The sequence below is a fragment of the Rutilus rutilus genome (assembly GCF_951802725.1).
Source record: "Rutilus rutilus genome assembly, chromosome: 6".
Taxonomy (NCBI): domain Eukaryota; kingdom Metazoa; phylum Chordata; class Actinopteri; order Cypriniformes; family Leuciscidae; genus Rutilus; species Rutilus rutilus.
In genome coordinates, this window is record NC_140214.1 from 28778373 (window position 1) to 28796262 (window position 17890).

The 17890-nt window shown below is 37.0% G+C and overlaps 1 protein-coding gene across 2 annotated transcripts in view; it reads right to left on the reverse strand.

Moving 5' to 3' along the window:
• LOC311292627 (low-density lipoprotein receptor-related protein 8-like) overlaps positions 1–17890 on the reverse strand; it is an 85823-nt gene that overhangs the window by 16597 nt on the left and 51336 nt on the right. For both annotated transcript variants that reach the window (XM_084412365.1, XM_084412364.1), the window contains exons 5-9: positions 10953–11345; positions 6796–6918; positions 6241–6363; positions 1820–1939; positions 1222–1347 (exon numbers count right to left, since the gene is read on the reverse strand). In XM_084412365.1, the coding sequence (XP_084268491.1) occupies positions 1222–1347; positions 1820–1939; positions 6241–6363; positions 6796–6918; positions 10953–11345 (885 nt within the window). The remainder of the gene's footprint in view (positions 1–1221; positions 1348–1819; positions 1940–6240; positions 6364–6795; positions 6919–10952; positions 11346–17890) is intronic.

Below are 17890 nucleotides of genomic sequence, written 5' to 3' on the forward strand. Positions count from 1 at the left end.
TGACTTCAATGGGGCAAGTTTTAAACCTGCTTTTAGCTTCTTAACATCCATGATGTGTCATTACAAGTGCACAGAAAATGTGAGTGAACACGGTGAATCTGACTGCAGTAGATGTGAAAGATATTAATAAAAATTAAGTTTATTCAGCCAGCGCTCATACCTGTATTTACTTCCTGTTTTCGGTCAAAGTCCACAGTAGTCGATTGTCGAGTTCACGCGCGTGATCATAGGTTACTAAGCAACAGTGGAGAACTCGACAATCGACTACTGTGGGCTTCGACCGAAAACAGGAAGTAAATACAGGTATGAGCGCTGGCTGAATAAACTTAATTTTTATTAATATCTTTCACATCTACTGCAGTCAGATTCACCATGTTCACTCTGAAGGAATCACTCACATTGTCTGTGCACTTGTAATGACACATCAAGGATGTTAAGAGCCTAAAAGCAGGTTTAAAACTTGCCCCATTGAAGTCAACAGGGCGCAAATTTTAAAAATAGAATAACTCGGTGTAGGCAACACCGATTTTTGTCGTTGTTCTATGTATTGACAGCACTCCAAATGTACAAAAAAATGAGCTTAATGTTAAAATTGACCGGAGTTCTCCTTTAAGCTCACCAAGGCTTCATTTATTTGATCAAGAAACAGTAAAAACTGTGAAATATTATTATAATTGATTCCTGTGATTATAAAGCTTAATTTTCAGCATCATTAATCCAGTCTTCAGTGTCACATGATCCCTTAGAAATCATTCTAACATGTTTAGTGATTTGGTGCTCAAGAAACATTTCTTATTATTATAGAAGTTGAAAACAGTCATGTTGCTTAATATTTTTGTGTAAACCGTGATACATTTTTTTCCAGGATTCTTTGATGAACAGGAAGAACAGCATTTTTTTGTAACATTATAAATGTCTTAACTGGCACATTTGTATTAAAGGGGAATTTATATCAATTACTCACCCTCATGTCGTTCCAAACCTATAAGACTTTTGTCTATTTTCATATTTTTAATAAATTCTGAGAGATTTCTGTCCCTCCATTGACAGTTTACGCAACTACCACTTTGACGCTTCAAAAAGTTCATGAAGAGATCGTAAAACGAATCCATAACTGAGCGGTTTAGTCCAAATTTAAGAAGAGACACGATCGCTTTATATGATGAACAGACTTAATTTAGGCTTTTATTAAACCATCTGCTTTTATAGTATATATCTTACCCTCAGCTTTACAGGTCTTGCTTACGGGGTCCATCTCATACCCAGGGTGACATTCACACTTGAAATCCCCTTTCAGGTTGATGCAGATCTGACTGCAGGCATCAGGGTTCTCACACTCATCAATATCTGCAGAGTAAACAGATACACTGCAGGCATGATCACTCACTCAAGACATGTATGGTACAAAGGAGGATGTTATGACACAGAATAGTGAATAGACATTTTATACAAATAAATAAAAGAACATTCATCAGGTCTTGCACACACTGCAGTGACTAGTTTACAACACTGACACTGCCCCTGTGGTGAAATAATTTTGTATGTTCACTGTAACAGCAAATGCTTTCTCAGATTAGCTTTGTTTGGATTAAAACTTCAAGTACTTTTGAGTTTGAAAAATTCTGTACATGTTCTCTTGTCTCGGAAAGCAGACAGATTTTTAAATCTTCGTGTTGAAACTTATTTTAAGTGGCGTCAGCACACTGAAACATACATAACCTGGCACTAGTGAGTTGTAATATTTGAAAATTATCAATAGTCTATTATATCAGCTTTACTTTTACTGTCAAAGTCATCTCATCATTGAGTCAGGCCTGACCTCCACATGTCCTCTTGTCCAGGAGCTTATAGCCAACAGGACACTGGCACTCGTATCCAATGGGACGATCCACACAGATGTGTGAGCAGCCTCCGTTGTTTAGCAAACATTCATTCAAACCTATGAAACAGAGAAGGGATGGGTTAAAATGTTACTTTGTAAATAACCCTAAATAAAATGACATTTTGGACAACACAAATATCAATTTAATGCACAATAAAAAACAAAAACAGATTTCCCTTGTATTAAAGCATAAAAACCTATCACTTGTAAAAATGAAGTATGCTTAATTGAACTGAATTAGCAATTGTAGTGTACTTAAAGTCTATTTAAAAAAAAAAAACTATATTAAATAAAACGCTATTTAAGTGTTCTTAAAAAGAGTACACTTTTCATTAATGTTTCTTAACACTTTTGAAAAGTGCAATTTGTAATGTCAAATTGAAAGTTGTCATTCAAAGTACACTTTAAGTCATTATGTATTAATAATCTGTCATCATGCTTTTTTACACTTATTTTTATGTGTCGACTAACATACTAAAATACATGTAAAGTGCTTGACTGATAATTTGAACTGTGTCATTCGATATTACATTTATAGTTAGTATATTTTAAATGTACTAAATTGCAACTTCATCATTAGTATTACACATGTGTAATTACAGATTTTAAATACATAACATACAAGTTTCAACAAATGACATCAAAGTATATTTCAGGTTCCCATAAATTCGAGAGTATACTTTCAACATTATTTCAAAGACAAAATAATTATGAATTCACATATAAAGATGTAATTAAATCCTACTTAAGCGTGTAGAAAAAAACACTCTAAAGGTCAGATAATTGCATTTAACATAAATTTACATTTAAAATGTTTGCAATTAACATTCAATTAGTGTCAGAAAACATCAAATGTAGTTTGCACTTAAGTACATATTTTTAAAGTATAATATTTTGGTAAAAAGTGCCCTTTTTAAAAGTTTAATCAAGTGTACTTCTTTTTCACATGCAAGAGATGATTTACCACATGATGATTTCATTTAATTGAATGCAAAAAATACAAGCCATTTGAAAACAAATTTCACTTGTATGCAGTGCAATGTTAATATACCATGTTATAATAACAATTTAGTTTTTTTTTGTAACAGGCGTGCTGTTAGTAATAATAACTAGTGCCAAGTATGTGTAGTAATATAACTTAAACACATTTCCAGATTGCCAGAAATAATATTTATATCACTTCAATTTGTTCCACTTGTTTAATACCATTGGGGTTTCATTAGGCTAGTGGAAAACCTGGAATGCTGACTCTAGAAACATGATCAAAAATCAAACATATTATTAGTCATATGTTTTTTTCTTTCATCCAGCAATCTGTGTGTGAGTGAGAGTGGCAGTATAAAAGTGAATACATCCAGCACAATTACCAGCTTCATGCCTCGTCTACATTCTCAAGGGTCCGTTTTAAAAACACACACGAGTGCGGGTGACTTTACAGAGAGAGCATTAAGACGGCGTTGAAACTTTCAGGCTCTGACTCATCTCATGACTCAGTCTGTGGAAGCTAGTGTTGCAATATTTGCAGTTGAATCCCAGGAACATATTGTGTCTGAGAGCTTGAATGAACATATTGACTACTCTATGGACAAAAATTTAATGAGGCAAAATGGAGACGGCTATGTGGGCCAGAAACGAGCAACAATGTGCTTTCGCTCTCTTCAACCAGGTGTTCTTTCTGGCTCTGAGTTCATTAGTAGGTGCTGGCATCCTGACAAAATACATGGAAGTGAACAATTTAGGGCAAGGCAATGTCGCTTGGAGCCAGCCATATGCCAAATGAGCAGCATAGGCTTCTGGATTAAAGAAGAAGACACAGAGGCCATTAAGACAGAGTTATGAGCTCTTTCTCTGGAGACTGCGATTATTGTGGCACATGGGTGAAGGTGGCATTTATTGGAGGAGGATAAGGGTGCAGGTTTGGAGAGGAGACACACACACACACACACACACACACACGCGCGTCTCAAGAACAACCACAACGGGCCATCATTCCTCTTTGATGCTAATGAATTCTTTGAGACTATGAGAAGCTTTTCTTCTATTCATCAGAGGAAGATGGTGATACATCAGCTCTGCCCCAGATAGTGCTGGGGATATATGAGTGTGAGAATAAATATAAAAAAAAATCCTGTTTTCTCTTCCCTCTTTGAACAGCTGTATAAATTACGAAACACTTTCAACAGTTCTTCAGCAGCATCCTGGGTAACCCATTTGGTTTTGGGCTTTTTTAGCATGTTGCTGTGAAGTTGCAAATAAACAGAATGATCTGCTTATTTTACCTCAATAAACAGAATGATTTGACGTATCATCCCTATGATTAATGATATCCCTATGATAAGTATGAGCAATAATAAAAGAGATGTTTGCTGGTGGTACAGACAGAAGATCAGTTTGAAAGAAAATAAAGACGTTTGACTCCAAAAATGCAAAAACAGATATTTGTGGTTTTTAGTCAATGCCTGTAATAAGTTTATAAACTGTAAAAATGTAATTGTTGAGAAAGCTTAAAAATTCAATGCAACCTGATGCATTCAGATTTTTAGGTTCTGACAAATATTTGTCTTGAAAAATGTGCTAACTAATCTAACTTTGTTTTTGTTTTTCAGTTCGAATTTGTTCGTTCACTAAATGCCTCATTCAGCCAATTTAAGGCAACTACAGATTTCTTGTTTTCACTTGGTAACACAATAAACTGATCTATCATTTGCCATATACAGTAATGAGCCAAAACATCATTACCATCTGACTAAATTATGTTTAATTAACCAAGTTCGGGAGAAACACGTTCAAATTGCCTAACCAATTAGCAAGAAATGAGGCCTATATATATACAGAGCCGACTCACCTATGCTCATTGACAGTTTACTGCATACACTCCTCATACTCGCCTGGTTACTATCCTAACCAGAGATACGGAGGGAGCACTCTGGGATCGGGCCAAAATACCGAGCTCAGAGCCCTACCCTCGGGCAGCATGCCAAATGCGCATTCCTTTTATTCTTTCTAAATATTTGTAAGTGTGAACTCGTGAATGTGCTGTTATATCTCAGCTTGCTGCCAAAACAGCACTTTAAGAGCCCTGAAGGTGTCCTGTGGTATCTGGGACCAAGTCGTTAGCAGCAGATCCTTCAAGTCCTGTGGGTTGCGAGGTGGTGCTGCAGTGGATTGAACTTGTTGGTCAACAGATGCTCAGTTTAACTGAGATCTGGGGAATCACCTTGAACTCTTCATCCTGTTCCTCAAACCATTCCTGAACAGTGTGAGCGGTGTGTCAGGCTGCATTATCCTGCTGAAAGAGGCCACTTCCACCAGGGAACACCATTGTCATGAAGGGCTGTACCTGGTCTGCAACAATGTTTAGGTAGGTGGCACGTGTCAAATTTACGTCCTCATGAATGACCGGTCCCGGCAGAACATTGCCCAGAGCGTCACTCTCCCGCCACCGGCTTGTCGTCATCTCACAGTCCATCCTGGTCCCATCACTTCCCCAGGTAAATGGCACACATTTAGTGTGTGAAAAAGTCCATTGGCGGCGGCATTGGCACTCTGATTGGTCTACGGCTATGCAACTTTATACGTAGCAGAGTATGTTGTGATGCATTCCTCCCATTAACATCATTAAAATTTTGTGCGACTTGTGCCACAGTAGACCTTCTGTTGGCTCTGACCAGTCGGGGGATAGCCTTTGTTGCCCTCGTGCATCGATGGGCCTTGGGCGCCCAACACCCTGTCGCCGGTTTGTGGTTTGTCCCTCCTCGGACCACTGTTGGTAAATTCTCACCACCGCTGACCGGGAGCAACCCACAAGTCTTGCCGTTTCAGAGATACTCTGACCCAGTTGTTTGGTCATAACAATTTGGCCCTTGTCAAAGTCGCTCAGATCTTTATTCCTGCCCATTTCTCCTGCATCCAACACGTTGATTACGAGAACTGAATGTTTGCTTATAATCGAATCAACTCAGACCTTAATATGTGACCTTGTTAGGCGATGATCAACAATATCAGCTTCACCTGTGAATGGTCATAATGTTTTGGCTTGTCAGTGTATATAGTTTTATAGAACAATTAATATGTGAAGTGAACTATGCAATCACTGTTTCTGAAGGTGCAATCAGCTTACAAAACAAAGATATCTGGGAAATAATTTTAGAAGGTTGTACATACACTAGCCCTCAACACTTGACACACAAACCTCAAGAACGATTGTAAAACTTAAAAGTGTCTCAAATGTACAATCAAAAGTCAGAGGTTTCAGTATGAACTCAAATATTTGTAATCAAATTCTTCCAAGACCAAATAAACTATCCACATTCATTTGACAGCTCTTTGCTCTGTTTGCCAACAAATAGGTTTCTTACTGCACTCCTTCTTGGGTTCGTCAGACCGATCCTTGCAGTCCTTCACGTTGTCACACACCTTGCTGCCGTCAATGCATTCGCCATTCCTGCAGAGGAACTTCAGAGGTCCTTCACACTTTGTGGCTATAGCATGATGGGGGAAAAAAAGACAGAACAGATGGCAGGTGATTTGTTAAGTTGATTTCAATTTTGTTTTGTTTCCTCTCACATAAGCATAAAAACTCAGTAGTCCTCAGTGCACAAATATAAACAGACGTGGGTCATTTAGGTGAAGAAGACTCTGCACGTCTTCCGAATAAAAGCCAATATCAAAAGGATTGGCCAATTTATTTCCACAGATGAAAGCTTATTACCGCTTAGACACAGCCCTCTTTGAGCAGGACACGCTTCTGCTATGGGGAGACAGGTCTGCACTCATTAAACTTTGAAGGGTGTCGAATTAAAGGGCGGAACCAATTTGATCTCTGGGAAACATTTCACCCTGCTGAATAAGCAGCACAAAAGATCTGTGGAAAGGACACATACACACACACACACACACACACCAAAACGTACCATTGACACAGCCAGCTTCATCGCTTTTGTCGAGGCAGTCGTGTATTTTGTTGCACTGTTTGATGCCGTGGATGCAGGATCCGTCTCCGCACTGGAACTCGTCAGGTCGGCATGTGAGCAGAGCTGCAGATGAGCACAAACATCAGCCAAACGCTGACACATAGACTCCAAACAGACCTTCATGGGGTTTTATCTTTACGGAACATGCTTTGGAGCTTCATAATTGGTTAAGCCCTTATGAATACAAATGTAGTCTGTGACTCAGTAAAAAAAAAAGTATAAACATTTTATATACACATCCAACCCATTTTTTATTCGATCACTTAAAGTACATAAATGTCACTAACATAGTCACACTTCTCCCTCTGAAAACCTCCAGAATCACCCTTTAAAGTCTTTTCACAAAATACTGATAGTTCACTCATTCTTACACATCTACAGTATCTATCAATCAGTATGTGTGTGTGATTCAGATATGGGGACAACATTTTCCCTCAAGGATAGTAATACCAGAATTTTTTTTTTTCTTGTGGGGACATTTTTGGTCCCCATGAGGAAAACAGTTTATAAATCATACTAAATACTTGTTTTTTTGTTTGTTTGTTTTTTGAATATGTAAAAATACAGAAAGGTTTCTGAGATAGGTTGTGTTTAAGAGTGGGTTTAAAGGGGACCTATTATGCCCCTTTTCACAATATGTAATATAAGTCTGTCCCCAGAATATATCTGTACGTGCTATTTGGGGGTGAGCAATATTTTTTTGTGTGTGTTTTTGTGTCCCTTTAAATGCAAATGAGCTGCTGCTCCCGGCCCCCTTTCCAGAAGAGGGCGGAGCCTTTACAGCTTGTGCTTTGGCCACAACAAAACTGCAAAATCTCACGCAGCCAAAATGCCAGAAAGTGACGGCCTTGTATGTTCGAACAGAAGTCAGACACTGGTTGAGAGACTCAGGAAGAAGTTACAACTTTTAACTGAAACTGAACGTTTCAGAATGGTTGGTGGATAAATGTATGTAGTTGTTGTGGAGTTAAGATGATTCAACTCAACGACTCCTAGTACCGTCACGTTAATCTAAAAATCTTTCAGAAACAACTTTTGTGACCCTCGTTTGTGAAGCAGCCCGGCGTAAAATGATTTGCGCAAATATATAACACTTCAATGACTTTCTTCAACACATTTCCTTCATAAATGAAATTCAACCACAGTGATCAATCCTCAGTGGCTGAGATGCCGGGAGTCTATGGAGACGTTGGTACATGCAATAACATTTGTAATGTTTTTTGGCGCAGACATTGTATATCTGAAGCTGCTACAGGGAGGAAACAGAAATGGCGGACTGCTGCGGCTCACTCAGGGCGGGGTCTATGCTAATAGGGCAGATCGTCACCAGTCATGGGCGGAGCTTACGTAAGAATAGGGGGAAATCTGGAACCGCTCGTTCGGAGAGACTGGTCATGATTTATGGGGATTATAAAAAAAGGAGTGGGTGGATTTTTACCATTATTGGCTGATTCCCACACACACTGTGGACACACATTTATACTTATAAAAGTGAATTTTGCCCAGCCATATTAAGGTTAAGGAATAGAACATACAGTTTGAACAGTATTAAAATCATTATGTCTATGGAAAGTCCCCATAAAACATGGAAACCCAACGTGTGTGTGTGTGTGTGTGTGTGTGCATTTATACGAAGCCCAAACACACAGGCACAACACTCCACAGAACATTTTCAATAGGCAACATGAAGCTGTTTGCAGTAAGATTTTAGACAAATCCGACCTGATTTAAAAGTTTGCGTGGTGGGCATGACAGTTTAAAGGCACTTTCAAAGTCCAAGAAAATCTTTAAAAACATAATCTAATACTAAAGTGTTCCTCTTTAGTGAGTGTTTCTGGAGAGCTGCTTTTGAATTACAGAGGCTTAATTATGCAAACACATCTGAGTACACAAACCATATTGCCCATTATGAAGTTCAAAGTAAAACCCCCTGAAACTCTGCATAAGAACAAGGGATTAATGTGATTATAGAGCATTCTGTGGTAGATATACCCTCCCTATGTTTCAAGGGCTTTAAGATGCTCAAGGACATGCGCTCAAGTTGCCTAGCAACCTCTGCTTGCCCGTTTTCCCTCCGGCCTGGGCAAAGTGACATCGTAATTGACCTGGACGTTACCTGACAGTGGGAATGAAGAAAGAGGAAGCATGTTTAATGCTTGTTCACTCTGTGAACTTATCCGGCCCATGAAGTCAACCTCAGAGAACGAGAATGCATCGTAATTAAAATCAGGCCCTCTCCTGGGCACCTTGTCTCTCTCCCATGACTACTGGGATCTTGTTGTTTACCAAAGACGCTCTCTGCTATGTCAGATAACAAACACCTTGAGGAAGCTCTATTCTGTCAGAGTTGCCTGGGGAACGAGCACGACAGCGGAGATGTGACATTTGAATTTTCCAAGCTTTGAGGGAATGATGTGATGCGGAGATGATGTGACAGAATTTTGACAAATCTGATTTCTGATGCACATCACAGTCATTGCTGGTATGAAATTAAATTGTGAACATACCATCTTGTGCGATACCATAACTAGGGCCAGGCGGCAGAAATGCATTAATTTAGAAAATTAAACGGCTTCAGATATGTGAACCAAATGAATCATGTATCACTTGATTGAGTTTTGAAAATTAATGTGATGCAGCTGTTTCTGTACTGATGCCATACTTCATTTGCTATGAATAATCACAACCTTTTGGTTTGTGGACATCAAATCAGTATACATAAAATCCAAAGATAAACTAAAATATCCAAAAGAAAAAACTAAACAATTCTTTGGTTTATCAAAAAATGACTACATGGTTATGTAACATATGTTTGGCAAAAAAAAAACCCACACAGTTTTATATACTGTGTCCGTGTTATTCAAATCACTGTGATATGAGATTTTGGTTTTTGATTTCTATGAAGGTTATATAGGTTTATATCAAATATCTAAAACAAGTTAGTCAACTTTTGTGATAACCAAGCAAATATTTAATGATCCTAATATCTGATATCTCGGTAGAACTAATAAAACTGAATTATTAATTGAAAAAAATCAATTAGTGAATTTAGTGAACAAACTTAAAGGGTTATTTCAAGGGCTATTCTTCTAAACCCCTAAAACTTATTTCATCTTCAACACACTAAGATATTTAGAAAACCATATGAATCATGTGGTTTAATCCAAGCCTTCTAAAGAGACGCAATTATTTTGTATGATGAACAGATTTAATTTATGGTAAATAAAAGCTCAATCGCGCTTGCCTGATGCGTGAGAATCTTAGGTTTTTCAAATATCCCTCTATTTGATTAAATTATAAAATTTTCTTTACACAAACTGCGTAACATCAAAGGCAGTGTACATGCCTCCACTGTAGCTGTATGCCAAATCCTTTTTTTTACGCATTATGATGTGGCACAAAACGAAATGCTGTATAGGTTGTGCTGGGTAGTTGCTACATCCATGAGCATCACCCTTGCGCAGCAGTTAACCTCAGGATGTTGCAGGGGGCTTTCTATGTGTTAAGTGCACTGTAAAATCATTAATGGCTAATATACTGCAAATGTGCATGCAAATGTGTGTGCTGCCTGTCTCCCCACCAAATGCTTTGACTCACGTGGCAATAATGGCTTCAACAATAAGAATTGTCATTGTGTGGGTGGAATTGCTAATAAATGGCAGGCAGTCAGAAAAAATTATCTACTGTGAACTATCGCTTTCCATCTTTGGCGAAACCTCACACTATCTGAGGGAATTTAATTCCCATCGGAGCATGTCAGTGCGACGTGCCCTTCAGAAACATTGTTGGGGTAGTGTGACTCGTGTGGATTCTTCCATAAATGTGGTGGTGATGCCAGAGCACCTTTATGCACACTGGGAGTGTTTGTTTTTTGTATATCAATGATGCACATCTATGTCAAAAAGGGTTAGAATGAATGGTTGAATGAACCAATTCCCTAAAGTAAACTGTCTGAACCAATCAATTTGCTGAAATGAATCCCAACTAAAACACAAGCTGACATAAAAAAACTTTAAAAAAATGATAGTCAGATTAAGGGAGCCACTAAGTTGTAGAGTGAGATCCTACTACAGGAAGAAGTGATGGTGCACACTCACGGCAGTCCACCTCATCCGACTTGTCCTTGCAGTCTGGGTCCCTGTCGCACCTCCAGGTCAGTCTCACGCACTCCCCACTGCCGCAACGAAATTCTCCAGCACTGCATTGCAGTCTCCGGGCGGGTGGAGGAGCCGGTCGACCGGACCCGCCCCCGCATCGTACCGCCCACTCATCAGAACCGTCAGAGCAGTCGGGGTCTCCGTCGCAGGTCCAAGGCTGAGGCACACACTCGGAGCTGTTGCAGCGAAACTCGTGCGGCCCACAGGTGGGTGGAGAGCACTTCTCCTCATCGCTGCCGTCTCCACAGTCGTCGTCGCCGTCACACACATAGACCGGTGCTAAACATTTACGGTTACGACACTGGAACTCCCCCGCTGAGCAGGACTTGGCGTCTGGGGACAGGAAAACAGAAACTAAGAAGATATATCAATGAAGATGAAGAATATATAGATGAAGAAATATAAAGGAAAAGACCGTCTGACTGACATCAACTACATGTCCTGCTTAGTGGTAGCTCATTCAAAGTGTGCAAAAAATTGTATTTCATTCAGATGAAAGCACAGAGGACATTTTTGCACTCACCATCCAACTCGTAACATTTTAAGTGTTAAAAACTGAGTTATTAATGGTACTATAAGAATTTACTATTCAAAATCCTCTTCGTCCCGTGTGAGACAAAGGCAAAGTTTGGGGTCTTTAAGATTTTTATATTTTAAATAAATCAATACTTTTATTCAGCAAGGACGCATTAAATTGATCAAAAGTGACAGTAAAGACATTTATAATGTTACAAAAGATTTCTATTTCAAATAAATGTTGTTCTTTTGAACTTTCTATTCATCCAACAATCCTGATAAATTGATCATGGTTTCCACAGAAATATTAAGCAGCACAACTGTTTTCAACATTGATTATAATAAGAAATGTTTCTTGAGAAGCGAATCATCACAATAGAATGATTTCTGAAGGATCATGTGACACTGAAGACTGGAGTAATGATGCTGAAAATTCAGCTTTGCATCACAGAAATAAAAAAATGAAAAAAATGAATTCAAAAGGATATTAAAATATATTCAAATTAAATTACTGTTTTTACAGATTTTTTGTTTTATGCACCCTTCAGCATAAGACTTCTTTCAAAAACATTTAAAAATCTTACCGACCCCAAACTTTTGAACAGAGTTAATTCTAAACGTACTTTGACAGGACCTCGCTAGAAAGTAAAATAACATTTAAAAAAAATCAATACTATATAATAAATTCAAAAGACAAACAGGGTGAACAGTAACACTGGATGAAAATATAGCAGTAACTGTATGTTAGAAGAAAGTATATTTTATATTTAATTTTTTGAATTAAATTAACTTCACTTGTACTGAAAGATGTTATTATCATCCCACCCACATTTTTTGCTTCTAACAGGTTTAGAGACTTTCCAACGGCACACATTTATCCTGTGTCTGTGGAGCAGACAGATAGCAGCTGAAGTGAGAGGGGGCGGGGAAGTAAAGCACAGGGGGCTCACAGAAAGTTACCCGCTAGGAATGAGAGGGGCAAGAGAAACGGAGAGCGACCCCGTGAATACTGAGCGCACGTCAGATATCTGCAGAAGCAGGGGGGCACATCTCAATATTTGCCAGGATCTGGCAATGCTCAAACTCAAAGCAAACAGCGTCACAATTCATTTACAGATTTGTTCATTATATAGTGGACTCACATATTGTGCCTGTTAAATTTAAAGAGGGCCTATTATGCTTTGTGACATTTTCAACTTACTTTAGTGTGTAATGTTGCTGTTTTTTTAAAAGATGAAAATGGTCTGCAAAGTTACAAAGCTCAAAGTCACTCCAAAGAGAGTTATTCTGTATATCAGCAAGAACTGTTTCTGAACTCTGACATTTCCGAAACACACTCAAAGCCATTGCCCAATCACTACACACTGGCCCAGCCGACCAATCAGAGCACATTGTGCTTTCTGGAAGGAGGGGCTTCATAGAGACAGGAGTGTTACTAACAGACTGGGAAGAGAGGTGCTGCAACAATGTAATGTTGTTGAACATTCAAACATGAAAATCTTTTCTAGTAGACGCAATGACAAAATCAAGACTTTGTAAACGGGCATCTTTAAATGGATATTTCACCTCCAAAATTAAAGTTCTTTCATCATTTACTCACTCTCATGTCATTTTTTTGCTTTTTTTTGCCAAAACAACATTGGGCCCCATTGACTTTTATTGTACGGGATGAAAAAAACACTGAGATACTTTTCAAATCATTTTCTTTTGTGTTCCACAGAAGAAAGCAAGTCAAACAGGTTTGGATCAACACAAGGATGAGTAAATGATGACTTTTACAAATTTACATTTTGGGGTGAACTATCCATTTAAATTCAAATTAAAAGAATTCAAAAAGAGATCAGTAGAGATGGGTTTTTTTTTTTTAATAAAGGGGTCTGAAGAGATCACATAAAGACAGAGTGAAGGACCTGCAGATCAAAGGCAAGATTTTAATGGGATCTCGGAGAAACCGGTTTGATGGTAGCGATAAGTGGAACACATAGGGAGCATAATAGGGAGGGAGACATGAAATTAGGAAAGACAAGGAACAACGGTTACCGAACGGTTGCAGGCATTTTGCTTGTAGTTAGTGTGGTCATATTCACCAAAAAGGAAAAACCATTTTAACAAATATCAGTTTACTTGACAGATTGTTTTATAATAGTTAGAGGTGTTTACTAAGGTAAGCATCAACTACTATAGCTCATACTTATAGGTTTACAGATTTAAACAAATCTCTATTATTTGTCTACGGCTACGCAATCCAACTAATAATTTTTCTATAGACTCCAACTGGATGTATCCTATCTTCCAGTCCTTAATTTAATGTATGTACAAGAGATTTGTGAATCATGTGAGCAGCTCCAGTATAAAGGCCTCTGGCTTGAGATTAGCCTAGATTAAGTGCAGATTAATGTGTGGGAACAGGCAATTATCATCACTGTGCCAAAAACTCCCTCCATTTAGATGATTCATTTATTCCAGTCAGGAAGCAAATCCCTACAGCTCTTGGACATATAGTATAACAAACAGTGATATATACTCCTCATGATCTGACCCTGTTTCAGATTAGAACTTGCCTTATTTTTCTTGGCCAGAACAGTCAAAATGTAACCTTTGCTTATTTCTAAACAGACTTTACATTTAATTTGCAGTCAACCATTAACGTCAAAGTAAAACAATGCAAATCCCATTTTACTAATGTTATGTGAAGCACTTCTGAGTGAAACATAATGGCCAAGACTTAATTCCATTGAAAACGGATTGGTTGATGTACAATCCTGGTCCGGCACATTTTGTGTTTCCCCCTTAACAAACCTGATTTAGATCATCAGCTCATTTGAGGTGCGTTCCAGTAAGTGGACTGCGAAGTGAACTTCACAGGGTATTCTGGACCGCCATCTTAAGTGAGTCAATTAGTAGCTGCAATAGTCAGTTAAATATACAAGCAGTCTATGTACTAAACATGTTTTAATTATATTTATTACATATTGTTTGTTTTGTATATGTATATTATGATTTTGAGATGATACATTTTAAAGTAAAGTAAATTACAATATTTATGTTATATCATAATCTGCACGACCCCGTCATTGCCTTTCTATGATAACGGTGTATGGAGTTCCAAATGAGCGATTATTGTCAGCGAATTCCACTTCAACAGAGTAGGGAGCAGTGAACACTGTGTAGGGTTGCTGTCAACATTGCTGTCAGTTGGAACACACCTTAGGAGAGAGCTTCATGAACTGAACTGAGTGTGTCAGAAAGGGGACCAGGATCGAAAACAACTGATGAACACTACAGGGAGCGATCCATTCCAGACTGACGTCAGATCTAAATGCAATTATGCAGTGAACTGTGGAGGATTACTGCCCTCCTGAAACAACTTTTTGTCATAGAGGATGAAGATTCTATTGTGGGGGACAACCTACACATAAAGGCAGGTGTACATAGTGCTTATGCTCACCAAGGCTGCATTTATTTTATTTTATTTTAAAAATGGTAATATTATCAAATATTATTACAATTTAAAATAAGTTTTCTTTTATATTTTAAAATGCTTTTCAAAATAGTGTACAGTATATAATGTAATTTATTCCTGTAATGCAAAGCTGAATTTTCAGCATCATTACTCCAGTCTTCAGTGTCACATGATCCTTCAGAAATCATTCTAATATGATGATTTGCTGCTCAAGAAACATTTCTTATTATCATCATCAATATTGTTGATAATAATAAGAAATGGAAGGAAATCAAATGATTATTTGATCAATAGAAAGTTCAAAAGAAATGAACTTGTTTGAAAATAAAACTTTTGTAACATTTTAAGTCTTTATTTTTGATCAATTTAATGTATCTTTACTGAATAAAAAAAACAAAAAAAAACAATCTGACCCCAAAAATATAAATATTATTAACATATAAGGTTATAAAAAAATATATTTTATTATATTTTATTATATTATAGGCTAATTAATTATAATTATGACTAATTCACAAGAAATTTTAAGGAGCGATTTCTATCTGACCCATTACAAAAAAGTAAAAATTACTTTAATTGGAGTAACCATTGGAGTAAGAATAATATTAAAATAAAATAGGAAGAGAAAAATCTATTAAAAAAAATGAAGCACATTTTTAGGTTACCAAACAAAAAGTGACCTCAGGAAGGAAAGTTATTCCAGAACTGAACCAAATTATTAAATTTTCTTTTGAATGACATGCGCCAATGAAAGTCAGATTTTGATTACATATTGACCAAACAAATTCTTAGAATACTATTTAGGGTAAAAAGGGTTTTGGCAGGGTTTTGGAATCTGAGTAAATGATCGGTCTGCATTGATTTTTCTATAGCTTTGAGTTTGAGCTTGAACCCAGTCAGCAGTGCCTCTAAGGAGACCCGGGAGTGGTGAATGTTGGAGCGGAGCCAGTTTGACCCAGTTCCCTGGAAACTACACTGCCGTGCCCGTGATGATGAGGGGTTCTGATTAGTGGAGGTGAAGCTGTGGGCCGTGTCCAGCCTGAGGGGAGAGAGAGGTATGGTGGACCAATCCACCCACATTAGTGTCTAATAGTGCCCACTGAAAGAACACAGAATTCACCATAGTGAATGTTTTTTGTGGGTTTATATATATATATTTATACAAGTATATATTTAGACCAGAAGATGGACAAACGTTTATGCTCTTGGGCACAAGTGTACTCAAAAGTGGGGCCAAAAATATTTCAGTAATTCCATGCAACTGTCAGACACAAAATCCTTTAGTCTTCAACAAGACAGAACATTTTAAGAAGGTAGTGCAGATTATTGCCAGTGGAAAAATCTATCTATCTATCTATCTATCTATCTATCTATCTATCTATCTATCTATCTATCTATCTATCTATCTATCTATCTATCTATCTATCTATCTATATATCTATCTATCTATCTATCTATCTATCTATCTATCTATCTATCTATCTATCTATCTATCTATCTATAAAACTAATACAAATATACATAAAATAATGCAACAACAAACTAAAAATCATTCATTTTCAGGTTTCATATGAAACACTGAAGGAATATTCAAGTTTATATTATATACAGTACAAGCTCTAGCATGTCACATACTTTACGCTGTCAATATCTTGACTTGTATTTTCTCCATAAATATGTTTGGAATAGCATGCTAGCATACTGCTGTACTTATATAGTATGTATACTGTGTGCAATGAAACCTTGCATGGAATTCTATAATACTAATAACTATGGGTGTAACGATACCCTCATGTCACGATTCGATACATATCACAATACAATATTATGGCGATAATCCAAGACATATGATAAAAGGTTAACAAAAAATGTACTGTTGATTAAAATGCTAAATTTGGTATTACATTGGGGATGTAAATGAATAAGCTTGTACTGGTAACCCAATGCACAGGACAATGGTGACACCAGAATAAAATTTTTCATGATTCTGAAGCTGAAAATACAGAATTATTTTAGATGAATATGCTTGCACTGTCACTGACTAGATATATTGAAAATAATGTAGGCCACTTTTTACTGGTAACATAAGACATTTAGCATTATCAGGATTAAGGATGCAATATTCCCCCATTGCATTATTATACATTATATTCAACAATATATATAGTAAATGAATGCCACTAAAACTCTAGAAAATATATTGTCACTATCCACAATACATATTATTGCATTTTTGTTTTGCAGTATATTGTGACACGATATATTGTTAGACACCTACTAATAACTTAAAGGTATAGCGGAGGATTTTTTACTTCCGGGTGGATCACCTATACTATTGGTCCTCCTAATTGTCAATCATTCTGGTGAATCAATCAAACTTATTCAAAAAGTGGAGAGGGCGGGTCTTATCTAAAATTCGGAAAGATCCTCCACTATACCTTTAATTAAACAAAAGGTTCAGTATACAACAAAGCATATCGAACAACATACTGTACCCCACAATGCATTGCACTTGACCTTCCATTTCCAGTGTGATGAATAAACCACAAAAAGTACCATCACCTGTTTTTTTTCTTGTTTCTAACTCATTTGATTTGACTGTCAAAATTAAAGACATTTTTATACTAAACTGGATTTGAAATGCAAAATATATATATTTTTTAAACTACAACTGGATGCCACTCACATAATTAAACACGCATGTAAAAAGGTATTGTGTAAGACGTAATACGGTTATGTGACAATAATGTAGCATATTAGTGTTAGAAATGTTTATTGTTGCATTTAATTTTTTATAATACACTACCATTCGAAATGTTGGGGTCTGTAATATTTTAAAAAAATAAGTTAACATTTTAATAATTATTAATAATTAATTATAAATACTATAAATACTTAA